This window comes from Rhyacophila brunnea, unplaced genomic scaffold, assembly GCF_057557595.1.
Source record: "Rhyacophila brunnea isolate RB1 unplaced genomic scaffold, BYU_Rbru_1.0 scaffold_14, whole genome shotgun sequence".
Lineage (NCBI taxonomy): Eukaryota > Metazoa > Arthropoda > Insecta > Trichoptera > Rhyacophilidae > Rhyacophila > Rhyacophila brunnea.
Genome location: NW_028232796.1, coordinates 10,291,152 through 10,318,346, shown reverse-complemented (window position 1 = coordinate 10,318,346; position 27,195 = coordinate 10,291,152). Strand labels below are relative to the sequence as shown.

At 34.1% G+C, this 27,195-nt stretch overlaps 1 protein-coding gene across 2 annotated transcripts; it reads right to left on the bottom strand.

Annotated features, from left to right (window-relative positions):
- Positions 1–5: 5 nt before the first annotated feature.
- Positions 6–26,598, bottom strand: in (inturned planar cell polarity protein). Of its 2 annotated transcripts, XM_085941914.1 has the most exons (13): positions 26,259–26,598; positions 20,882–21,075; positions 18,815–19,011; positions 17,235–18,239; positions 14,839–15,095; positions 9,887–9,977; positions 8,621–8,804; positions 7,892–8,156; positions 5,544–5,655; positions 5,042–5,127; positions 3,378–3,560; positions 2,074–2,226; positions 6–1,276 (listed from the first exon to the last, which is right to left on the bottom strand). In XM_085941914.1, the coding sequence occupies exons 1-13, from the start codon at positions 26,411–26,413 to the stop codon at positions 1,171–1,173; spliced, it is 2,988 nt and encodes a 995-aa protein (XP_085798040.1). In that variant the 5' UTR covers positions 26,414–26,598; the 3' UTR covers positions 6–1,170. The 2 variants fall into 2 exon arrangements, with proteins under 2 accessions (XP_085798040.1, XP_085798041.1); XM_085941915.1 differs by lacking the exons at positions 6–1,276; positions 2,074–2,226; positions 3,378–3,560 and having other exon boundaries at positions 5,041–5,127; positions 5,544–5,650.
- Positions 26,599–27,195: the final 597 nt, after the last annotated feature.

Sequence of the window (27,195 nt, the reverse complement as noted above, 5' to 3'; positions counted from 1 at the left end):
TTTAGACGGTTAACTTATTGAAGTAATTAACCGCCTCAATACAGAAATATGATAGTGATAATATTTATCAATTTAACCGTCGATAGCCATCTTGTGTATAGAATAGCTTTGGTGAAGTTCTTATAATATTTACCTTATTCTGTTAACTAAATACATATCTTCATTCTATAACTCTAAACCTCATAAATTTAAAACAACCTTTAATCAAGCGATCATCTAATTTCATTTGAAATAGATTTTTTAAAAAATACAATACGCAAGTACTATAGATTCGACAACAATAATACGTGTATTCAATAAAATGGACTTATTGAGTTTCACAAAATAGACTAACATAACAATAATATATGATTGGTCATGGTGCTCATAATATAAGAGACTTATTCGGATAAAGTTGGACATTTCTTTATATGTATATGAAAACAACTCTTTAGAAAAACAACATAATACAGTAACACCCTATTAATTCAAAATGAGCAGGACCTAAAATTAAGAAAATATTCGAATTACTAAATATAAAATGTATGAGAAAAAACAGAACACGTTTTCCGTTTCCAATCCAATTTCTTACAGATTAATATTAATTCTGTGGTTTCAGGGTAAAAGTTCTTAAGTCGCATTTTTACGAAATTAAAATTTGAATGACAATGTGTGTAAAGAATAAATTATTGTGCTCTTTTTGTCTGTCATAAATTTTGTCAAAAATGTAAGCAAAATAAATCGATATTTTAATTTGTAGAAATAAAATATTTAATTTGTAGAAATAAAATATTTGTAAAAATGGAATAGTACAAAACTTAAATCCATTAGAATTTAAATTCAAATTTCATCAAGTATCTTCAAGTGTTTTATTTAAAAACCTATTATCTCAGCTTCAACCAAACTAACTCAAGCACTTTTACCCCAATACCACAGAATTATTATTACATATTACAGTAAATTTATCGAAATAGTGGAAATCGCTATAAATAGGTTTTATGAATTTTATCCAAATATTAGATATGATTTACAGCCAATTTCGAATTAATCGTGTTCATATTAACAGGGTTTCACTGTAACACTGTCAAGTGGATTTATGTGTAATTAATATATTACGCACAGCTAACTTTTGATTACATTATATGTATGTATGTCCATTCGATATTTCAATGTTGCCACTATTGAGAAGTGTCAGGCATTGGAAGCGAGTCGGAAAGCTATCTCCACCATGTTTTGGGGAACTGAATCATGATAGCACACGTACACTTCCGCAGTCTGCCGGTTATCGAATAAACGGCTGAAAAAATACAAACCATAAATAATTATACATATAATTATAATGTTAGCTACAATAAAAAAAATAAACAAAACATAAGGAATAATAATTTATATTTGAAAGAATCAAGTGACTGAAATAAAAATTATGTCTTTATTATTAGGTACATAATACCATTATGTATATCTAAAGGGCTAGAGGGCGCATAACGGCATTACTGAGAGGGTCAACAATTTTCAATACATACCTGAGATTCTCCATTAAAAGTGATAAACTCCTGAAAAACGATATCAAGAGAAGGTGCTATGTTCCAAAGCATAAAAACCGAAACATGAAATGTACAAAACTGAAGAGAAGCGGATTTGGATAAACCTAGATGGAGGCAGGTGCTAAAGGAGGCCAGGACCCACATATGTGTATAGTGTCAGGTATTTTGAAAATGTTATGTTATAAAGACTACTGGACACTGCATAAGTATAATTCTGTCCAAATATTTTTAAAATGACGATTTTGGTATTCACAATTCTCGGTTGATAAGTCCGTGTTCTGAATTTCATTCATGATAATGGTATCCATTTTAACTGAATGACTGATGTGACTCTGTGTCATAATATTTCCATCAGTGCTTCAGTTTCTTTTGCCAATGACACACTGCCACCATGTGAATAAATTAATAATTAAATGCCATCAAAAATAGTCCGAAACAAAAGAGAAAAAAGTTTTATTTCAAGGCATGGAATAATTTAGCAATATTGCAAATATCGACATTGAAAGTGGGATAATAGTAGTGAATTTTAGTGAAAATTTAAGTCACTTACCCGACAACCCAATAATTAAAACTTTCTCCGGGCTTCTTGGTATTTGTCTGCTGACCAATTAGATTGGATGGCACATCGAACAGAACTCCATGCTCTTTGATCGCTACTAAAGATTTATTCACAGAGCTCGAAGGAGACAACATCTTTTTAAATCTAAAATACAATGATAAAAATATTTTACAGCCAACACTAATGGAAAATTCTTCAAATAATACCTGTACAGAACCATTATACAGTAAAACTTCGATTATCCAGACCAAATGGGGATTAAGATAGTTTAGATAACAAAAAATCTAGATAACCGAGAGAAACCAGAATCTGGAGCTTACAAACGCTTCATTCATAATTTTGTTACATGATATTTCGAGTGTTAACAAATTAACAAAATACTTTCCACGTGATCACTCCACTGTGAAATTCATCTATCTCTTACCCAACCTAGCTGTTGCGTAGGTTAACTTTTCTGCAAATTACATATTTCTGTTTGATTTTCTTCACATTTTTCAGGAGACTATAAAGACTTCGCCAGGCTGATACAGCAGTTCACAGACAATTGAGTTTGAAACACCAGAACAAAGACACTAAGACAGAACATACATGTAAACGTATGAGAGAGAGCGAGATAGATAGGGAGAAGACATATGACAATATTGACAGGCGGTACTGCCACCTCGTAATATTTGCTAGTATTGAGTAAATCTAAAAACTGCAATGAAATACTTGTGATTTTTAACAGATGTGAGCCATAATGGTGTAAAGTTTTTTTCAAGTTAATCCAATATGCGAAATGAGACTTGAAGCCAATATAAACACAAGTGCTTTCATTTTTTCATTGTCATTTTCATAAACTTTGACTCTGGTTTTAGAGTGTTTCTTCAACAGACTCAAGTAGTTAAGATAAAATTATTATGATAAGGCCATCCGCTCACGTGAATACTCAAAAAAGACAAGACTGAAACTCCAGTATCTAGCTAATGTATTTCAATGGCGGCTTGCTGACGGCAAGACTGGAATCTCTCAGTTTCAAAATGTCCGCAACTGAAACAGAGGAGACGCGACATGCTAGTCTCCCAGTCTCTCAGTCTACCAGAATATTCCCGTAAATATATTACGGAAAAAGTTCAGAATGAAGTAGGAAATACAATGTGTTTGACAGTTTGAGGTTATGAGATTATTAGGTTTCAGTAGCGCCGTGGGCGAAGCATCAGTCACTGGTTAGTTTATGAACCAACCAGTTCGTCAGATTTTAGTTTCTGCGTGAGCTTATGGCCTAAAAGTTATATTTTATATTGATATTGAGGTACCTTATAGTATTTTGTAGTAATGTATGAATTTTTTGACTAGCTTTTCTAAAGTTTGTCAGAATGTGTCTGTACAGCTCGCTGTCGGATTCCTTTTGTATATCCAGCGTCGGAGCTAATAAAACGCCGCGTTCACTTTCCAATTTTACAAAATGAAAGCACACATTCTCCTCTCCGGCAGATATTCTATAAAAATAAGTACATACATAATAATAGTTTCATAATTGTTAGGGAACAAGGTTGTCTCTCAAATCCCACTTCGTTGACACCAAATAGTGTTCATCAATATTCAATTTATACATTATTATTATTCGTTTAACTTGGCAAATAATACAGAACGCAAAATGTTGCAATTTATCCAAAATTACGAATCAATAAATTACAAACTCAATGATTTATAAGATGAGAAAAGACAGGGCTTCATAATGACACACTTATACATCTTTCTCAAAAAGTCTACATATTATTCAGGCTTAGCTATTAACCCATTGCAGACAGATTTAATTTTTCAGGATCATTTAAAAAGGCACACTGATTACTAAAATTGATATAACTCTTGTATTATTCATTCAATTCAAATAAATCTTTGAAATATTTATAGGTTTTGAATTTTTCTGTTATGTATTTACATTTTAAGTAAACTTTGTGTATAAGTGGAATGAAAAAAACATGTCAAATATGGTTTTTTGGTTTTTTTTAGCCTTTTTTTATACAAAATGACATAGATAAAAAGTCTATGATAGAAGTAAATAATAAAAGGAAGATAAACTAAAACTGGAGCTAAATATAATACTCTTTAAGATATTTAGAAGATGGAGGGCCATTTTATGTTTATTACTGTCTCAAACACCTCATACCTACCGAACTGATCATTATTTTGACAAATTTAAATAAAAATAGATTTTATAAATCAAATATTTCTTAAAAAATATATCGGACCGAATATAACTAACATCATAAAATGATAGCTACATATATTATTAAGTAATTTCAACTTTAAAAAAAATCAAAATATGATTAAAATTTTTTTATTTTAATCATGTCCTGCATCCTGTAACACCGGCGCCAATTTGGCGCCGATAGGGCGCGATGGGTTAAAGAAGTTACAACCCGAAATTCTTAACTTTTGATCATCAAACGTCACAATACGATGAATTAAAATTCAAGGACTTAATTAACTAAATTATGTAATTGGTCAAAATGAATATAAGTAATATAGTCAAGGCCCCACATCCTGAAGTGGGCTCCCAGGCCAGGATTTTTGGCAGGCCCCCTACCTATCTCTAAAGATAAAGGAAGTGTGACGCTCTACAGTAGCGTTTTCCAAATGGTGTAAGCGGTAAAATTAATGTGTATATTTAGTGTTTTTTTTGTATATTTTAATACTTACATCCATTTGAATTATTATGGAGTTGTCGAGTAATCCATACACAATTAAGCATCGCACAGAAATTGTGTAAAAATATTATTGAAGGACAATAGCGCCGCAAGCGACTTTTGTGACTATTAGAGCAAATTTGTGATATGTGTTTATCACACTTATCTGGTTAACTTGCCACGCCGGGCCCCACCTGAGCACAGGCCCCCAAGCTAGAGCCCTGTCAGCCCCCTCTTGTGGGGGCCATGAATATAGTTATATCTTATTTTTAAAGAATTGTTGCACTTACTTGGTGGGCAATACCACACCCATTTTGTCCATCAGTGAATGGCTTAAATCAGACATATCGTAGCTTCCACTTATTTGGCTATTGGCCTAAAACAATAATTTAAATAAAAAACAAATTTTACCAAAAAATAAACTGTATGCAGAGGAATGATAGAATCTACTGGCATTGCAGCCACAACAAAATCACTTTGGAACGGTGTTATTGTCATTTGAAAGTATGTTGGCAGCGATTTTATGACGCTGTATGCAATGGTAGACTTTAGCAGAGGTCGAGGGCGCATAAATATGCCAGAAAGAGCCGAGGGGAACCGTATTTTATCAGATCGCTACTAAGACATCCACAGCCATGATATATTGGTAAAGCTATGGTGTAATATGGCTAAGGCTAGATTACTCTGTATTATTCCATGTATTGGATCATATTATGTGGCACTGGTAAAAATGTGGAATGCAACAATAATCACATTGAATAAATAAACTGCAGTAAGATATATTACTGTTACCTCATAGCCCTCCCACTCTCCATCAGAATCGGAAGAAAATGAATTGGCATTAGGATTGCTCTCTCGTTCTCTCGCAACTCGTCTTCCCTGGACTCTTTCTTCTCCGGCTTCGCTGAAATAATTTACGAAATTTATCACAGATTGTCAAATTACACCACCCAAGTTAACTTACAGTTTGACAATCGGAGACAATAATAATTATTGGTGTCTTAACATTGACGGGCGTACGGTGGCCGCGCGGCTTAAGCGTTGGACTATCATGCCGTGGGTCCCAGGTTCGAATCCTGGGTCTGGCAAGTACACATATTATTTTTCAATTTGTGTGTGAGTCAGGGTATGGACCTAATAAGTTGAGCAAGTGGCTGACATCCATTTCTCGTAAAAAACAAAATCTGTTAATACAAACCTCTACTCAGTCTACTCTGTGGAGGCCCATATGATCCTATTAGGATCGGACATGGACAAATAAAAAAAAAAAAATTGACGTTTTCATATACAGTGAAACCCCGAATTTACATTTTTGAAGGGACTGACATTAAAAAAGTATAATCTACTTATCGCAATATCTAAAAAAATATATTATTTATTACTATTATATACTTATTATACAAATTGGTTAAGTGACAAAAATGTCGAAAAAAACCTTGTTCTATAAAGATAGACTGTAATTGTATAAAAATTGAAGCAAAAGAAGTGAGCAATCCACTGATTAAGTTGGCTACAAGTGACTTCGCATTGCAGGTTCGTTTTCATAGAACTACACACTATTGTTTTAACATTTATTTTCACATTTGCCCATTTACAAGGCAGATGAAAAGACAATTCGTCACAATTAGTAGACAAGGAACTAATACTAAATTCTGGCATTATTATTTAATATAAATACAGTAAAACCTCGTTAATACGAATTCCAAGGGACCGAAAATCGAAAAAAAAAAATGAATTACGAATTATGAAATGTCTGGGAGAAAAATATTAAAATTAAAAAAAAAAAAAAATGGATTTTCATCAATATCGTTTACGATCATAGATGTGCCTACCAAATTTCCGGTGCCGTGTGTGTTATTGGGTCATAAAATGTCAGGATTATTTTTATTACCTTCTTAAAATAAGTAATTTATGATGTTTTACGAAAATTTATGAAAATTTAAGAAAATTTATGAATCGGCGAATTTAGAATTATCCGTGTTCTTATTAACGAGGTTCTACTCATACTTCTTGTCAAAAATGGTATATAACTGCACTCGAGTAAATAATCACAAGCAACATAAAAAATGACAACTATTGTATATAAGGCTCCTTCTATTTATAGTCAAAATTCTTTGGCTCAACGTGTTATTTGACCTTCAAGAATGTCACTTTTCTCTTGATCAGACTATGTTTCTCTATGCTGAGACATTTGAAAGGGTGTAAACAAAAAAAAAACATACAATCGATAGTGTAACCTTGGTGTTGGGCAATGCAGACAATATGTCTATAAATAGAAACACACACATGCATCTGGAATTCATTCAATGATTACCATCAGTGTTGCCAATGCCGTTGACAAAAACATACCAGATGGGGTATGAAAACAAGCTACTTGGCAGGAAAAAACGCTAGATTTTGTGAAAATAAAATATCAACTAAATGTGCCTCTTTTACCAAGAATGAAATTACCTTAGCTTTTGCGTATCGAAAAAAAAGTGCAAAAATCGAAAAAATTTCAATACGTGTAAAAACCACACATTTTCAGACAAACAGAAATGTATTTAAAAATTGACAACAAATACTTATATTTTGTCTACGGCGTTCAAGTGTCGTTTCATGTTTGAAGGCGAAAGCTTCTTTCTTGTAGTACAGACATAGAGAATTAAAGAATATACCTTTTAGATGAATAATAATGTTAAATTATTATATTATATACGCGGAGATTCGGAATAATATATGAAAACATTAAATAATGCATGAAATTGTTTCATCGCGTTTATTTCTTACTAAAATAGGTACCGTCCTACCTGCATTAAGTATCTGATAGTCAAAAATTTGATGCGCATGAAAATAGATAAACTAAATATCTAGCGTTTTTCAATATATTTAAATTTGTGGGAGGCTTCAAAAAAGGCTAGTAAAATCGTCAGATGCGTTTTTTGCAAGCTAGATGCCTATAGAAAAATGCTAGATCTGACAATAAAAATGCTAAATTGGCAGTGCTGATTACCTTGCACTGAATTGAATGTGTTCAAACAGTGAATTAAATGTACTAAAATGAAACAGGGCTGCAGAAACTACACGCAAAAAACAGGAACGGGAAATAACTCTATATTAAAGTTATAACGATCTATGATTGAAAAATAAAGAGTAGGTACCTTATACTCTTTTGGCTTTCCGAATCCTCAGAATAAGTGGTGTCCAAGTTGGATCCGGCGCTAGACTGGCTTTTGGGCCACTGTCCAATGTTGCTGATGTTAGATTGGGATTGGGATTGACTGGAAGTCGGAGTTGTCGCTTGGCCATCGTTTGAGCTGCCGTGGGAATTGTTTATTTGCTCATTGGAGTGGTGGCGCCTTTTCAGAATCGACTGGATTTCAGGTGACTTCTTGGATACGGGTGACGGGTTTTTCTTGGTGAAAGCTGAAAAGTTCATCAATAATAATAAAAACATTACCACCTTAGCTATGAAATCGGAGCATATCAAGACAAATTGTACTTTACAGGAAACAAATTTGAAAAAAGAATTCTATTGGTTTCATGATGTTGTAAGGTCCAATGAAACAAATTGATGGATACATTTTATGATTAACTTTTAAGAGAAATCAATAGCCATCACTTTAATAGTGTTAACTGTCAATTCAACAAGCAACAGCAATTGGAATGGAATTTGAGAGGATTGGAGGTTAATAAATTTCACATGAAATTTTTTTTGTGAATTCCTTGAAAAAAAAATCGAAAGTTTTTTAGCATTTCTCATAAAAATGCAATTAAGACTTTAATCCCAAAAAAAAATTATTTATTCCTGATTTTCACTGGAATTTTCAAATTCTCAGTACTCAATGACTCAGTACAGTGGAACCTATCAAAGCATATAAAGTTCTTACGGGAAAAATCCCTACTGGTTTTCATTGAAGGGAGAAGGCGGTCGGGCCTCGTTATAACTTGCGGCCTGGCGTTGCATTGAAACCACTGCTGGAGAAATTTGTCAAGACCTACATCGATTAGCAGATGGAGGCAGCTTTCACACTCCTCCACATAGAACGCTGACGGTGGAATATCACCAATTGCCTGAAAGCAAACAAAATTCAAAAGACTATTCTCATAATATCACATGTCCACTTATGGATCCGTACATGTTTTTCCTTACACCCATACATGTTAAGTACTCTTCAAAAAAGTGTCAGAAGTATCCCAGGAGCAACCACCCAAGACATTTCTTCTACAGAACTGGAGCCTAAATTTAATATTGTATGAAATTGAAGCACAAAATTTGTTAAGGCTATACCTCAGCTGGGGCACGGTCTAAAACGATTGTGCAAATGACGCCTGCAGAACAAAACATAATTTTTCATAAAAATTCAACATGCGTCTATTTAATGTTCTGTTTATTGTTCTATTAGTAACAATAATAATATATTCATTGACATGTTTTCTTTTTCAAGTAAATGGGTAAAGTTTTTTAGTCATCTTTCACGATTTAAGAATTAATACCCCCGTCGCCATCACGAAAAAATTTGACGTGTTCACAGCTCAACGTTCGCTCTCTGATTGCCAGCGAGTCAAAAATTGCGTCGCACCTATAGTTGAAAATTATTTGCCATTTCACTGAAGTATGCTCTTAATGATAAAAAAATTAAGTATTTAATTAATTAATTATTAATTGAACTGGGATTTACGTGGTAGAACTCCATTATAATTATAGAGCCAAGCAGCAGTCAACGTAAATTAATTACTTTTAATTGCATTAGTATCAGAGGTTTAGGGTCTCCCTGTGGTCATTTAGTGCCCCTTGGGTACCATTGTGTGACCACATTTCAGCCCCTTCGGGTCAAAGTATTTAGTATCTTAATTTTTAGCAATTTTTCATTACATTAATATGGTACTGGACATAAATCAACAAATTACGATAAATGACAAAGAGATTTATCAAAAAATTCAATAGAAATAAGACAGATCAATAAGTATCTCAGTAGACACTTTCATCTTAATGTCAGTAAATTTACTTGCATTTGGGGTCTCCTGTAAATTCCATATTTCTATGACCCTAAGGAGCCGATTGGCAACCTCTATCATAAAAAACTAATAACCCTGGAATTGAAAATTCTGTACAGGATTGAAACTGCTGAAAATAACTTTACTTTGAGACTTACTTTGACAGCTGCACCGCCAGCTTCCAACAGTGTCACGAGGAGGAAGTTTCCTTTTCCAATCACCACAATAAACCAGCGGCCAGTAGGAACCCTAAAACAAAGAAGTATATATATAACGAGAGAAAGGGCGACTGCTTTGGGAAGAAAACATAATATATTACAGTTATGGAAGATTATGATATACGGCTAGCTCATTACCAGACACGACTATCTCACATTTCTTAAATATATAGTTTTTTCCTTCCAAATTACTTTAAGTCAACAATTCATCAGTGCCAGTCACACTTAAGCCGTAATACAAATTCAGTACAACACTGACATCTGTGATTTATTCTGGCAACTATGATTTTATTTTTTTATTTAAACAAAAAACGACTAACCAACATTCAAAATGACAAACAGTGACAGCTGTGATTCATCTTTGTGGATGTGACTTGTGCTTTCATACGACCACTACAAATTATGAATGATAATTATGGATGTTTTAGAATATCTTATGGGTGGAAGAATATATGAATATGTGTAATATTAAGGCGCTAAGTACCAAAAAGTAGTATCGCGTGTGGTTACAAAATACTGATTTGTCAAATAAAATTGCATGAAGTAGACATTTTGAAAAATGTGGTTTCACAGTGTGAAGCAATCTTGGCAGCTTCTATAATTTTAAAACTTAAATTTATTTTGTATTTCCACAGAAGATAACTTTCAAATTGAGATTTTCGGTCATGGTCTAAGTATCACACTAGGAATTTTAATATAAGGTCTAAGTACTAACTCAGGGATGCTGGCAGATCTAAGTACACACTGGTGGCATTCGCAATAGAGATGGGCAAAATTTTATAAACCACAAAATAAGGTTGTTTGAGACTTTTGTTTTTAATAATTCAAATATATATTTACATAATACAATCATTGAGAAAACAAGACGCCATAGCAATAAAGGTAATTAATTTTACCATTCAAAAAACGTTCTTATTCAACTTATTTTTAAATATTTAAAATTTTTTTTTACACAATGTAAGCATCAAACAAAATTTCTTGCGAACATTTACCACTGAAAGATTTTCACTGTCATATTGGAGCCATTGAGCTTTAGCAATACCTAATTTTGTGGCCCACGGTGGCCGCACGGCTTAAGCGTTGGACTATAACGCTGTGGGTCCCAGGTTCGAATCCTGGGTCTGAGAAGTACACATATTGTTTTTCAATTTGTGGGTGTCAGGGTATGGACCTAATAGGTTGAGCAAGTGGCTGACACCCATTTCTCGTAAAAAACAAAATCAGTCAATACAAACCTCTACTCTGTGGTGGCCCATATGATCCTATTAGGATCGGACATGGTCGAAAGAAAAAGAGAAGGAATTTTGTGTTATTGATAAAATGTAGTGGCTGCGTTTTGAAAATCAAAAAAGTCGGTCAATTTCATAGGTAATACATTAAATGGATTAATGTATTTTGATTCCTTAATCTAATCTAAATAATTATAAAATATGTTCTTAAATTATAGGAGGTATATTGCTCATAACGCACGAATAATTATTATTAAAATCTGTAAATGAAGTAATTAATAGTAGTTACAATGTGTTTTTTTTAAGGATTGCAAAGGGACTAAGTTATAATATTTCAAATCAAGAAAAAATATGTATTATTTCGAAAAAATAAAAGTATAGCTTAATATCAATATTATAACGATACGCATTGAACATCACTAGCGCTTTCTTTTTAAATTAGCGGATTGTGTTGAAACAATTATAAAATGTATTTACCTCCGAATTTGGAAGTTTTTTTGGCGGGAATCACTTTACTATTAAGTGTGGAGTACTCCTGGCTACTGTTTTTTAGTTTATTTTTTTACATTTTGGACACTTTCCCCTTTTTGACAACGTTTTTTAACAGAACTCGCGAGTGTCAACACACTGTCATCACCCATTTTATATAGAATACCATTAACCACTGCAGTGGTACTTATACCTATCTCTTTTTTTTAAAAATACTGTTTTATATTTCTTTGTTTCTAAATGTCATGTTGTGAACGTCTTAAACTTATAATTTGTAATGTGCACAATATGTTAAAAAATAAATATTGAATTGAAAATAAATTGAATTGAATTATAGATAAAACACGCCAACGGACTTGCAACGTCGCCAGATTTAAATATTTTACTGTATTTTTTTGACTTGCTTGAGGCACTTAGCCCATTGTTGAGGTTATTGGCGTTGGTATGTAGAACATTTTTGTATACAAATGTCACTTTTCAATTTTTTGGTACTTAGCACCTTAATTAATACATGTATTCATATATATATGATCTTATTAGGATCGGACATGGTCGGAAAAAATAGAATAACTGAACCGCATAATACATTTAAAAATCAAGTGACATTTTACGAAACAAAGACAGTTGGCTGTAAAGATTCATCATTTTTTAAATAACATCTCTGTGCTGGTGGGGTGATGGCAGAGGGTCTGCCTCTAATGCCTTGATCATGGGTGTGTATCGAGCAATTTTTCAATGTGTGTTCGGTAGTGGCTAAGAACCACATTGGATTGTACAGTAAGTCCTCGACTTACGTGATTAATTCGTCCCGAAGGTTTTCGTGTAAGTCGAAAAATCGCGTTAAGTCAAATAAAACTTAAAATCGTGCAATTTTTTAAATAATATGTGTTGGTTTCAAAGGATAAGTGAAAATAAAATGGACCTACATACATACATTTAAGAAAACATTATTCATTGATGAAGTGGTTTGATTTTGCAATCCCCAGCAGCATTTCCACTAAGTAAAAGGGTTAATCTATCTTAGACACATTCAAACCCCGCATAGATTTTTCTAGTTGGGATATATTATGCGTCAGATTTGCATGTTTTCCAATAAGCCCAGTTTCATCCACATTAAAAAGTGGCAGGTAATCCTCATTTTTATGGTTTCTGCTACTCTTGATGAAATTCATAGCTTCTTCTGTATCTGCCAGTGGCGAAGGGTGGAGGTAGGCTGTTAAGACACGCCATTAATAATGCACATTAAATTTTGTTAGTCATACTTATTTGTCTTTATTGAACTAAGTCTACAATTTACAGATGGTGGTGGTTAGTTTTTTAAAAATCAATTAAGCACTGCCTAAACCAATCCATACTAGTTTTGGTATATTTTGGGCGATAAGACAAAATTGTGCACACTTTTTCATTCATATTTATTTATTTTCGTTGGATTAAGAATACATATAACACATATTGTTGGTTCATTTTTTTAAATTCATTAAGGTGACGCATCAGTGAAACGCCAAATAATTTTCAACTGTACGCGCGACGAAATTTTGGACTCGCTGCCATTCACTGAGAGAATGTTGACCCGGGAACACGTCACTTTGCTGCGTGATGGCGACGGGTCAATTAATTCTAAAATCGTGTAAAGATGACTAAAAACGTTACCCATTTACTTTAAAAAGAAAACATGTCAATGAATATATTATTATTGTTACTAATAGAACAATAAACAGAACATAAAATGGACGTATGTTGGATTTTTATGACAATTAATATTTCGTTTGACAGGCGTCATTTTCACCCGCCACCCGCAATCCGCGCATCGCCTAGCAATGATCTTTTTAGACCGTGCCTCAACTAATGCATGGCCTTAAGCCTTACTTAACCAAACTGTAATAGATAAAAAAATATTATTCTATCTATAAATATCCAAAGTTATGTGTGATTTAATTGCATATGTTTTTAGATAGACAAGTATTTTTTGACTATTACTTATTATGGCTTGGTTTCGCAGGGTTTGATTGAATTTTAAAAACTAACTAACACCATCGGTAAATTGTAGTCTTGTTTCAATGAAAACAAATACATATGACTGACAAAGTTTAATGTACACTATTTATGGCAGATCTTAATAGCCTACTTCCACCCTTCGCCACTGGTATCTGCACAATTTGGCAGCCTCACCTGTTACTTCATGTTGTGTAGATTATTACGGCTTTTAAATGTTTAAAACCATCCGTGGCTTTCAATGAATGTATCAGTATTTTTACACTTTATGTCTTTAAAACGACTCAAGACTTTATTCTGTATGAGTATAAGGCTTATTGGAATTTGTTGCTGCATATGTTCCATCCATGTAACCAATATTTTTTATTCCTTCTATTATTATTCCTCTTTTCTTGGTAATTATCATAGATTGCACTACTACTATTTTTTTTTACATGATCCTTAATATATAACATCATATTGTATGTAAACACAGGCGCGGAAAAACAAATTGCAGCAAAAAAAAACATATTTTTAAAAATTGCGTAAGTACGAATTCACATAAGTAGAATTCGCTTAAGTCGAGGACTTACTGTAGTACCAAAGATGATGATGATAATGCTGTCCAATTAATATAAGTGGTTGAAAAGTTTCAAATACCTGGGGGTACACATCACAGGAGGTGGCATTTTGCAAAGAGAGCTTGATATCCGAACGGGAATGGCTGGATCAGCATTCAACTCGATGAGTGTCTGGGACTCAGAATGTACTCAATTAAAATCAAATGCCGCCTATTCAACGCTTGCATTCTGAAAGTAGCGAATCATGGCACATTACGAAAGCTCAGAGCAACCATATTCTGAGCTTTGAGAACAGATGTTTGCAACGGGTACTGAGTATGACTTTAGGAGTAACGATGAGATAACGAGCGAACCAAGCAGCCTCTCGTCATTCTGAGAGTAAAGAGGCGATGTTGGACCTCGCTCGGCCATGTGCTGCGAATACCAGTAGGGAACTTCAACCTGACTTGCCTGTTCTTAAAGTCAACCGTATACTGGTATCCTGGAAGGCCACTAAATACTATCTATACAGCAGAACTACGGAATATTGGTGTCTACTGTGGTGGATACTGGTGTCCATACGCTCCAGCAAAGAACAAGAACATGGCCAAAAAAGATTAATATAAATGTTTTGGAGGCTCACTTGTAGGTTTCTGTCATGCGTGACTGGGTGTCAATATGCAGTCCTCTGTTACAGCTGCTAACGAAGACTTCCTTCCACACGACGAGGCGCTGCAGATTGTCTTCCCGGGACACGCTGAGGAAACCCTGCATCCGGAGGAAGGCGTGGACGTCTGTCAGATCAGAGTCCTGCAGGTGGGATGCAAGCAAGTGGCCTGAATAGTACAGGCAGGTGCCTATCACTATGAATAGACGTTGGCAATCAAAAGGGTCATCGTTCTGAAGACAAACATACAAACAATTAAACTAGATTTATTAATCTTTGGCTTTGTTTTTTGGAATAATGCGGGTGAGGGGGTGACCATTAAAGCCAAAAGCCCTTAATATAAAAAAACAAACCAAATCCTGTTTATTCATATTCAGATGATATATCCAGACACACTCGTGTGGAGTGACATTAATGTTCGATGTCAATGCGCTTGCATTCGGTAATCCTGCTTTGAAAAAAGAATCAAATTTTGTTTGCACTTTTGAAGTCTGCTGTTTGTTTCTGTGCTTTGTCCGGTGGTTGTTTATCCAGTACAAATCTTGCAATCGATTTTTAACTAACTTCCCGACTAGCTAGACATTTGAAACTTTTAGAATATATCAGAACACGATGCCAATGCATTCTTTTAATACTTTTAGCCATCTTTAAGCAGAAGTTAATTCATTTTCAGTTAATTCTGTTTTGTATAAAAAGTTATTTCGGAAGAAATCCGTAATTCAATCCACTATTATTGGTTGCTAAGGAGGTGGTCCTAGCAACTAAATTATTAATATATACGTGCGTTACTATGGAAATCAAAATGACATTTCAGTATTCTATATTTGTTTGTTGCAAAATAGCAAAAAAATGATTTGCTGACAATTGCCTTATTTGTCCTAAATTATCAATACATAGGATTGTCAAGTTTATATGATTCAACAGAAAATTGTAAGTATATAAAGAGTTCTTTTTATCTTGTAATTATTTATAATCAACTCTCCAAAATTACGAAAATGCGTTTACATTTATTTCGTTATCTGACGAATAGTCAATATGTACATGTTATTAGCGTGACTTTGTTTTTGGACGTGTTGTTTCGTTTTCTCGCTATCTTCACTTCCATCCTCATTTTCCAAGATCATAATTTCATCTGCTAGATATGCAATGTATGTACATACCTATTGTGATCTTAAATTTAGTGTCCCAATTAAGCGAAATGTTGTCCCAATTGATGTAATTTATTGTTAGATCCTTGGTATAGATTCCGTTCTTTGCAATCTGACCCAAATGAGCGGAATAGTTTATATATTATATGATATACATACAGTGACGTCCCGTGGGGGTAGGCAGATTGAGCGTCGCTTGGGGGCGGCAGTTACTCAAAGGGTGGCAAATGGAGGAGAATCATTAGGTATATATAGAAAGCTACCTAAACTTAGTAATAATGGAAATATCTTTCCATTCAAAAAATCAGCTCACTGGTTGGAAATAAAATCTATCTATTAATTAGATAAGTACTATAAATTTTCAACAGGACTTTATTTTTTTGTCGGGTTTGCGATGTCTAGTTCACTTCCGTTGTCCTTGGACGTCACGTTCTTCACAGTCACTCGCGAGTTATGGAAGTTGTCAGGTGTACTTTTAAATGTACCTATCTGAAACCGTAGACTTGCAATAATGTTTATTGAAGTAGAGATGGCATTTTAAGTTAGATTTAGTAGTATAGGTACCTATGTCTTGTTAGTAATGTACAACACAATTCTTAGATATTGGAGTCATGAAAGGATGATAAAAAGTACTGTATAAAAAAAATGTGGCGGCATTTTGGCACTGCCTAGGGGCGGCATTTTGTCTAGGGATGTCACTGTATACATATTATAAAAGGCTCTCGCAAATGTGTCTACGGTAATATTAATCCATTAAATGTTATTAGCATGGTGGTACCCAATGGGCGCGAATTTCTATTAAAAAAAAAACATTAGTAGGTATTATATTAAAAGTATATGATAAATTTCAGGTAAGTATTTCACCAAGATTTCAAGAGATGAGAGTGTGTACAATATATAAAATTATTCAAAACAATTGACTATGACTAGTATAATGACTGTAAAGTACAGCGTGTATACACACACATATTCTATGGCTAGCCACGTGTGCACGGAATTGTAGAGCGCATAAACGAGCTTGTGCTATACATCGAGTTAACATGTAAAAAAAAAATCAACAAAGTTGTTGAAAAACCTGATCTGAGCATAATAATTTTAAGCGATACTATTGTCTATAACGTGTCTCATAAAAATATATAAACAACAACTAATTAGACATATTTTGACAGAGTATCGTTTACTTCAACAATGTTGACTGTCAACTATCCAAACCTAAAAACTTACCCATTCTCTGTAGTCGGCAGCCTCCAGTTCAGTCAGGGCGTCATCGATCTGCAGGTGAGCCTCCCAGGGTAAATTCACAATCTGCGCCATCGGGAGGCACTGTTCAAACAGCGGATCGGCAATTGACTCGCTTAATGACATGATATTCTCCAGGCGCACGCTTCTCTGCGTATCCCAGCCATAACCGCATGACAATATTTGCGCAAACAGCCTCGAAAACAGATGATCCAACTTACTCGCATTCCCACTGTTCTTAAAACAATCATCCAAGCTCTGGTAGCAGAACTCTAACATCCGGACCAGTTCAGAATTTACATGCGACATTTCAAACACATTGCATCTCTTATCGGGCAGAGCCAATAACATCAGTTCGCTGCCTTTCGAAGTGTACGCAACGTTTACGTAGCAATCTTTGACAAATACGGTTGATGTGATCGGCTTCGAATGTTTCATCACGTCGGGTATTAGGTGATTGAGAGTTACGAAAGCGCCACGTGACGTACAGAGAAAGTTATGCTTTTCGGGTCTCGGATAACAATACAAGACTCCTTCATTTTCCGGACCGTCTTCCGTTAGCCCATCAGTCGTTAAATAAATAATAGATACCGGCAAGTCACGTAAAACTTGCGTCAAGACGACTTCGTGTTCATTGGTGACATCTGTAAGATGACGCACGAGATCTGAGTAATGGTTTTTACTAGCTTCGAGAACGTCATCTGATACTTCCGTCCCGGCGACACGTTGAAAGACCAACTTGACCTGCACTCTTTTGTCAGCGTAGTTGCTGAAAATCTGTTCGATGTTATCGGATGTGATGTCTTGGCCGTCGATGCTCTTGACCCAGTCGCCGATCTTGATCTGTCGGCGGTGAATGGCTCGCCCATCCGGCATTATCCCCGACACCATTATACGTTTCCCGTCGTCGAAGACGTTTGTCGAAATTCCAATCAACGATTCGAATTGGCTTATTCTTCTGCCGTAACGTAGTCTGTTCGCGAAATCAATCTAAAAATACACATTTTATTATTAATTAATATTACAATGCATTTCCACAATGAATTGACGGTAGTTAACGGACAGAAGAAAAGAAAAACATTTTGTTAAGACAGAGAAATTCTGAATATTATATTCATCACACAAATCACGTAACATAAAGTTGTTTGGATTCTTCTCTGTTGTTCACTGTCTTGGCAAAAACATGGCATCAGAAAACCACCGATCGATCGATCACTGTATTTTTTTAAGACCTAATAAATATTATTATTATTATAAGGATATTTTTCAAAAGTTAATTAATTTAGTTAGTTAATTACGCCTATAATTGTCATACTACTACATACTGATACCAATTACATAATAAATATATAAACCCAAATGAAATTTGTAAATGAATAAAATTTTGGTATTTGTACTGTACATTTACTACGTAAACGAAACACATGTCTAAAATGTAGTGAAAACAAAACAGTAGATAAATTTTATAAACAAATACGTGGGGGAAAAGGGGTTGAAAGTGAGCATCTTTTACAAATTCAATAAAGCTATGTCAATAAAATTCTAGAATGTAGATATTATATTACCTCCATGATGATTTCCTTCACCTCGCCTTCTTGACTCTCACTGAATGTGACCTTTCCAGAGGTATTGACGTTGTCAGGATTAGATATTGGATTTTTCGAATTTAGATTTTGGGTCAATAACATACCGTCTTTGTCCTTGGTCAATTTTGATTTAACCTGAGCACTGTTTCGCTGCTTCAAAATTTTCAACAGTTTACCTAAAAATGTTAAGTTCTGCTAAATTGAATGTATACATAATAATATAACATTGGTACCTAAATCAAAAAATATTGTGCTGAAAATGTGACAGTACCTACATCAAATTGAGTTATCAATATTTAGTTATGGTTTTAAAGTTCATGTTTCAATTGGGGAACGATAATATTTGAATGTGTAACCCATACCCAATACTGGGAGGTATAAGAATGGCAGTATCTCCACGGGCCGGGAATTTCTATGAAATAATAAAATCTTTTACACATTACATATCTTTTTTGTAAACATATTACAAGTATATCATAAAGACTTGTATTTCAGTTAAGAATTTCACCATGATTCCAAGAGATGGCAGTGTGTGTACTATGGCCCCCACAAGGTGGGGACTGACAGGGCTCTAGCCTGGGGGCCCGGCGTGGCGGGTCGGCCAGTTAAATGAGACACAACACATATTTGCTCTAATAGACAGTAGAAAGTAGATAAAAGTCGGCTGCGGCACTATTTCACGGGTAGAATTTTATTTTATAATTATTTTTAGTGTATTACCTGACTAAAGAAAATGACTATTTTTCCAATATGGCGAACGGTCGAATGTTACTTGGCTATCACAAAACGGGGTCGCGATCAACGCTTCATAATACGATGCCAAAAATACCAAAAATCACTAAAAATATACGGAATACTCTTAATTTTACACGGAACCCTGGAGTTCCACGGAATACCATTTGGGGCACACTACTGTAGAACATTACTCTGCCCTTAACCTTAGTGATAGGTTGGGGGACCCGCCAAACATCGTGGCCAGGGGGCCCGCTTCAGGATGTGGGGGCCATGGTGTGTACAGTATATTAAATTATTTAAAAGAATAAACCAGGGCTAGTATAATGAGTGTAAAGTGCAGGGTGTATACACGCTCATTTCTTATAGCCGGCCTTGCATGTACGGAATTGTAGAGCTTGTGGCATACATCTTGTTAATCAGTAGTGTTAGGAAGTGTTTTTTCGGCATCGCCTTTGTACATTCAAGCTTCATCTTTTAGAGTAGATTTAGAGATCTAGATAGTAGATCTTTGGATGAAAATAGAGCATACTACGTGCTTGTGACATACATCCGGTTAGTATGTCAAAATAAATGTGTGCCGCCCCTTCCTAACATATTTCGTCATACATTTTTTTTACATCCATTCTATCTATAGTTTATATAGAACTGTAAAGCTAAGGAAACTTAACCTGATCAGTGCCACGGACGAATTAACTCGCCAAAGCATGTATGTCACGTCAGGCCACGGACGAGTTAACTCGCGGATTCTTGTAAACGTCGTAACTTCTGAATTAACTGTTTGTGTATATTTTCTAAACAATATTCATGATTTTAGTGTGAAAATATCCATGATAAACTTGAGAAACATGTTGATTTGGTAGTAAGTTTTCACAAATATTTATCATTCTGTTCCTATTTCATATTTTTAAAGGATTTATTTTATTCCAAAAATAGCTGGCCTACAAGACTTGTAGGCCTTACTTTGAAAAGGTTCTAATTGCAGTCGACCATGTTTTGAGCTATGAGTGTTTGAAATTTGGAATGGTCATAGTTTGCATATAAAAAGACATGTAGATAGAACTCCAAAATACTGTTAATTCCCATATTTGACAATAGATGACTCTGAAATGAATGTATATGACAGAATATGGCTAATGGAACCTTTTCACACCAAAAAGTCATTTTAGGCCAAAATGTCAGTTAGAACCTTTTCAAAGTAAAGTAACGAAGTGTCAAAAATCGGCACTGGTATCCAAGCCATTTACCATGCGTAAAGCGTTTTAGATTTCCGGTACATGTACATGAAGAGAGGAATGTCTATAATAATCAAACCTCTGGAATTCCTGCGGACTGATTGTCTTTTGAAGCCTCCGCGGCCTACGGTGGGTTGGTTATTGTCATCCTGCTTGGAAGAAAGAAGAGACGGGGCTGCGGAATTGGCGAGGCACGAATCCTTCTTCAAGTTGCACACAATGTACACAAGTTCTCCACCCGGCTGTACATTCGGCTCCCATTCAGGTACCGAACTGAAACAACAATCACAATTTTATAGGAATTGGATATATTACAGAAGCTTTAAAACTTTACCTTCCATAGTGCACTAGTGCATAAAACTGTGTGTATTTAGGGGCCAATTAAAATTTCTCCCATATGATCAAATTTCAATTTATGCACAATATTTTTGGGGAATAGTTTAAGATTTCATCTGTTATGTCAGTAGATTTTTGAGAATAAATAAATCTGAAGAACACGGCACACTAAAATAAAGATTGAAGATTACTGTCGCAATAAAGTTAGAGCAGTTTATTATTGTTAATATTATTATTGTTTTTAACACAACAGCCTATGCGTTCCAATGACAGTAGTGTAATGGAACAGAGTATTATAGTAGTAAAGTGAAACGTACATAGCCATTTAACACATCTTTCACTATCTGGGTGAATGCTCTCACCTTTAAACTATCGATCCTTCTATGATTCATGCAAATTATTTCTAATCACTAAGTATCAGCGGCGAAGGGTGACTTTTGGAAAGAGGTAGGCTGTGAAGATAGAGGAAAAAGAGCACACTTGTCAGGTAACACACGCCTAAAAATATATCATCGGTAAATATTATCAACAGCCCAATATGACAAACAACTAAACAAAAAAATTCTATACTTATATGTTCTGTGACTGAATTAAATGATAAACAATAATCACGAGATAAAATTATTAATTATTTTTAAAAATATTCTATTTTTATATGACATGGTTGAACAAATAAAAATTATTTTTTTTGATTATCGCATTATTAATTATTTGAATAAAGCGCCAAAGCAACAGTCCTTGACACTAAATATATAAGCTTTGCCTTATAATCCTATAGATTCGTATGAATAAAAGCAGACTTCCCCAATGCCCTCGAGAAGCAGTTCATACAATAAGCTCGGCAAATTATCGTCGAGTGAATCAATATTAATTCAATACTCGCTAGAGGCGCTGGTTTGTCACTTATTATTTATTTATTCTATATTATTCTGACAATAGATGGCTCTCATTTATGTTTTTTTTTTAAATATTAATAATTATTCCGACGATATATTCAATTGGTTCCCGCACATTAAGTATTTAAATTTAAATACTTTCTATCTATTTTTCTTAGAAGGTAGGCTTCAAATAATCGCCTACTATGGAGCCTTCACCACTGCTAAGTATGTACCTATTATCCGAGGTACTTCACATTCCGCTAGTCGGAGATGGTCGGCTTTGTAATCAATTAAAGATATTAGGTACTAACCATGCGCGGCTCCCTCCTTAGGTCAATTAGTCAATGACCTCCCAAAATAAATACCTTACAATCGACAGAATAATATTAATAATATCTACAATGTCATATATAATAATAATCGGTGGATTTGAAATTATAAGGCGTACGCTTGTTTTTGTTTTGTATTCTCGATAGGCGAGAATTCCCCGCCAATTGCCGGACAATTCAATTCTTGACCCAAAATTAATATTTTTATAAAATTTTCTCTCTCATTTCTCATACATTAGACAGAGAAAGATAAATTCAATATTCGACGCTTTGAGTTCCAAAGATCCGTGCATTACAGGCCTCTCGCCCATTGTCCGAGTGTGAAACAAAAAATATTTTCAGCTAATTTTGCGAAACAGAATGATAAAGTCGACTGAATGATGGAGTCCCATGCTACTGCCACGCCGAAAATTATTGTATACTGTATTTTGTTCTGACAGTTGACAAGTTTCGACGAATGTCTTTTGGTTGTTTTAAACGTATTTAAATAGTTTTTGGTGTAGTTATTATACGAATTTACACACAAAGTTTGGTTTTTAGTGATTTATTACATTTTCGTGAAGTTTTGTGGAATTTACGACGGTTTATTTGTTTGAACTGACACAAAATGTCTAATTCAGTGGATTATATTTTAAACGAAATAAAGAATGAGACATTTAACTATGATAAACGTCTACAAGCGAAGATATTAGGCAGGTACATGCCGGATATGAAAATAATTCAAACAACAAAAGAGAAAAGCAAAGATGTTAACAGATATTTCAACAAGAAAAGCTATCATTTTTGTGAATGGATATGTGGTTGCAATGAAAGGAATTTATTTTTTTGTTTTCATTGTTTAATTTTTGATTGCAAAAATGAAAAGCAATGGACAGAATTTGGTGTTGGTGATCTAAAACATCTTAAAGAAAAAATAAAAAAGCATAGCAAGTCAACAAACAGCACACATAAATAATTCTATGAGTTTTGTTTTATTAGGAACAACAGACATCCGAATTCAGTTAGATAGTGCATACCGCAGATCGATTGCTGATCACAATGAAACTGTCGATAAAAATCGTTTAATTTTAACAAAAATTTTAAAGTGTATTCAATTTTGCGGATCGTTTGAGCTGGCCTTACGAGGCCATGATGAGTCTAAAGAGTCTGATAATCCTGGTATATTTCGTGGATTAATAAATTTCATGCAGGAAATAGATATTGTTATGAAGGAGCATTTAGAAAGGTCAACTTCATTCAAAGGAATTTCGAAGACTATCCAAAACGAATTGCTAGATTCAATATTAAAAGTCACTCAAGAAGAAATTAGATGTGACATAAAAAAATCTAATTACGTAGCTATTCAAGTTGACGAAACGACAGACAGCTCTACAAAAACGCAAATGGTTTTCGTTGTAAGATATTTAAAAGACAATATAGTATGTGAAAGATTTTGGAAGTTTGTAAATCCAGAGGTGTGCACGGCAACAGGATTAACAGAAGAAATTTTAAAAGAGCTGAGAATCTTGGAAATTCATCCTCGACAGCTAATAGCGCAAAGCTACGACGGAGCGGCAATAATGAGTGGGAAAACTGGAGGAGTTCAGACGAGAGTCCGCGAAACTTTTCCACTAGCACAGTACATCCACTGTTATGCTCACCAATTTAATTTAGTTATGCAAAAAGCATCCACCATAACCACTGGTCTGAAAGTTTTTTTTGCCACCGTCCAATCATTTTCTGTCTTTTTTTCGAGATCACCAAAAAGAACGAAAATATTAGATGAATTCGTCAAAGTGCGTCTACCGAAAGCAGCTCCAACTAGATGGTGCTTCAATGCTAAATGTGTGGAGACAGTTTTTTTGTACCGAGAAGACATTTTACAGTGTTTAAATTCAATACTGGACAGATAAAATGACACCAATACCCTAAGTCAAGCCCAAAACTTAATAAATAATTTGGAAAAAAACACTTTTATTTATTGGTTGACTTTTTTTCACAAAATAATGCCTCATTGTCAAATTTTATTTAAACAAATGCAAAAAAGAAACTTAGACGCTATTAAGATAAAAACATACATCGATAATTTTAAAAAATATATTTCCGAAATCAGAAATGAAGCTAGCACTAATCCGAATTCCCGCTGTGCAACGGGTGACCATAAAAAGAGACGGATAGATGACAATAGCAACGCAGTAGCAATTGAAGTCTGTGATACAATTATAGCGAAAATAGAAGCACGATTCACATCCAACGATCATCTCATTATATCCTATTTGTTCAATAAAGAAAATTACGCTGATTTTAAAAATAATTTTCCCACAAGTCAAGTAAATTTGGTAAAACAGTTAGAAGAAATAAACATAACCAAGTTAAAAAATGAATTATTGGTGTTTTATCAACGAGATGATTTGCATGGCGCTAATAGTGCAGTTTCTCTTCTACATTTTTTACTCAGCAATAATTTCAATGAAACATTTTCAGAGTCGATCAAAGTTCTCCAATTTATTTGCGTCATACCAATGATAACAGTTGAAAGTGAAAGATGTTTTTCCACTCTCAAAAGAATAAAAACCTTTCTACGCAATACGATGGGCCAAGATAGACTGACCGCTCTTGCAATGCTCAGTATTGAAAAAAAATATGTGGGAAAAATAGACAATTTTTATAATCGTGTGATTGATGATTTTTCAAAAAGTAAAGAAAGAAAAGTGGACTTAATTTACAAAAAATTATAACGCGTTGTGTGCAATTTCGGTTAATGATGGGTTGGCGTTATGAAAAATGGACATTTTTTGAAGGGTAAGTAGGTACCCACCTATAACAATTTCTAGCACTTATTATATAATGTATAAAAAGTCAATTTGCAATACGTCTTTTAAGTATACAACGAAAAGGCAAATTGAAATAATATATTCAAAATTGACCTACCAGTTTTTCGGGCCTAAGGCCGCCAATGGTACTAACTTAATTATAACCAACATAACACTTTTAGGTTGGCCGTCAGTCACCTGTGTGAAGCCCTGCTACCAGTTTATAATGAATGAATCAATTTATGATGAATTATTTGCACCAAAAGTAATTCTCTGAGATAAAAAAAAAACTAAAACAAATTTAGAATTTTACTGAATATCAAAAAAATGGGGTTTGAACAAACGGGGATAAACTGTAAATATATTTTAATTAACTATGTGTATGTAGGTATGTATGAAACATGCTATTAAAATAGATTGGTTAAAAATAATTAAATTATCAATTTTTTTATATTTTGTATGAAACTCGACTTACAACCAAAATAAAGTAAAGTATCTTCACGGTCGTAAGTCAAGAATTACCTGTACATCATTGTTATGGAACGGCGGGATCAACTTCATATACACCTTTTATATTTTAAACTGGCTTTATTAGAAGGTAATAGGTATATATTATAATAGATTATGTTTTAGACAATAACTTGTTAACAGTCTGATTTGATACGATGATTGAATGCAGTCAATGCGTCCTTCTTTAAGGTTAAATTAAAACTGAATTGATAAGCTATTTTGATTCTATATAAAACAAACATTAATAATAGGCATGGCGTTCTCAGACATTTACTTTAATAATAATAATAATAGTAATAATAATAATAATAAAACAATATCTGTTAGAGGGAAGTTTGAAACAATGAGGGATAAAGATGCATTGCATTCAATCTAATATTGATATTATCAAATGCATTTCCAGCCATTCATTATACATGCTCATTAATACTTGATAAGAATGCAACGATAGGCTCAAAGCTGCGGGGGCTATAACAGTGTCGTGGGGTCAAAACGGATCGGCGAGACATTCTAGTGGGCTTCTTATCGGTGTGATATCTGGGTACCTAATAGATTATTACTTTATTATGTTTAAATACTAATAATGCCATAAAACATCGAAAACTACAAACCTTTCAGAGTCCGAGTAGTATGAGCTGGTGGAACCGGGAGACCAATTATCGTCAGAACTGGAACCTGAGCTATTATTATCCTCGCGGGTCTTATTGCTTTGAGACGAATATTGCCTATCCGTTACCAGCAACGGCTTCCGCTCATGGTTATTCATTTTGTATTTTAAAAAAAACTTCTAAAATCGCCAGACCTATACTCCAGAGAAGAAAATTATATTGAGACCAGAATTTACATCATTGTATTATTCTAGCTACAAATAAAACGGTACACTTTAAATGGCTTAAAAACAAAAACAAACATAACAAACATATTATTATTCAACAAGTTGTCATGTCAAGTGACCATAGATATTATATGTAAAATGTGACAGTTTCAGTGTTGCCATTGTTAGAACTTGCGAGTTGTAGTCACCCGGTCGACATGACGTAATATGACATCATTGTGACGTACTACCGGAGTGATAATAGCATTCGAGAAAATAACGCTAGTCAAATACTGGCGTTATTCATTGTCCCCATACACAAATAGGTGTTTCAGCATATCTATGGTGAGCAGTGTGTGTTGGGCGGCTTGCCTCGAGCGTGTATTGGCTTACGTCACAATTACGTCATGTCGTCGGGTGACTTTATAATTATCACCAGTTATAACAAAGGCCTAGAGCCTCCAAAATTATAGTATTTGGGGAAAAAATATAGTAGGCATTGTCATCTGTTAAAAATATAAAGGTTTGTTTCTCAGAAAAAAATTACCGATAATTTGAGAAACTCCGAGACCCCTTTTTATTTAGGTACCTCATCCATCCAAAAATGCTTACCAAAGGAATTCATGAAATTTCATTTTGAACCAAAGTCAAGGGTTTTTTTACGTTTTTCGAGCATTTTTTTCCAAGTTTTCCAAATCTTCTTATATTGCGAAATTATAGTACTTTGCGCTAAT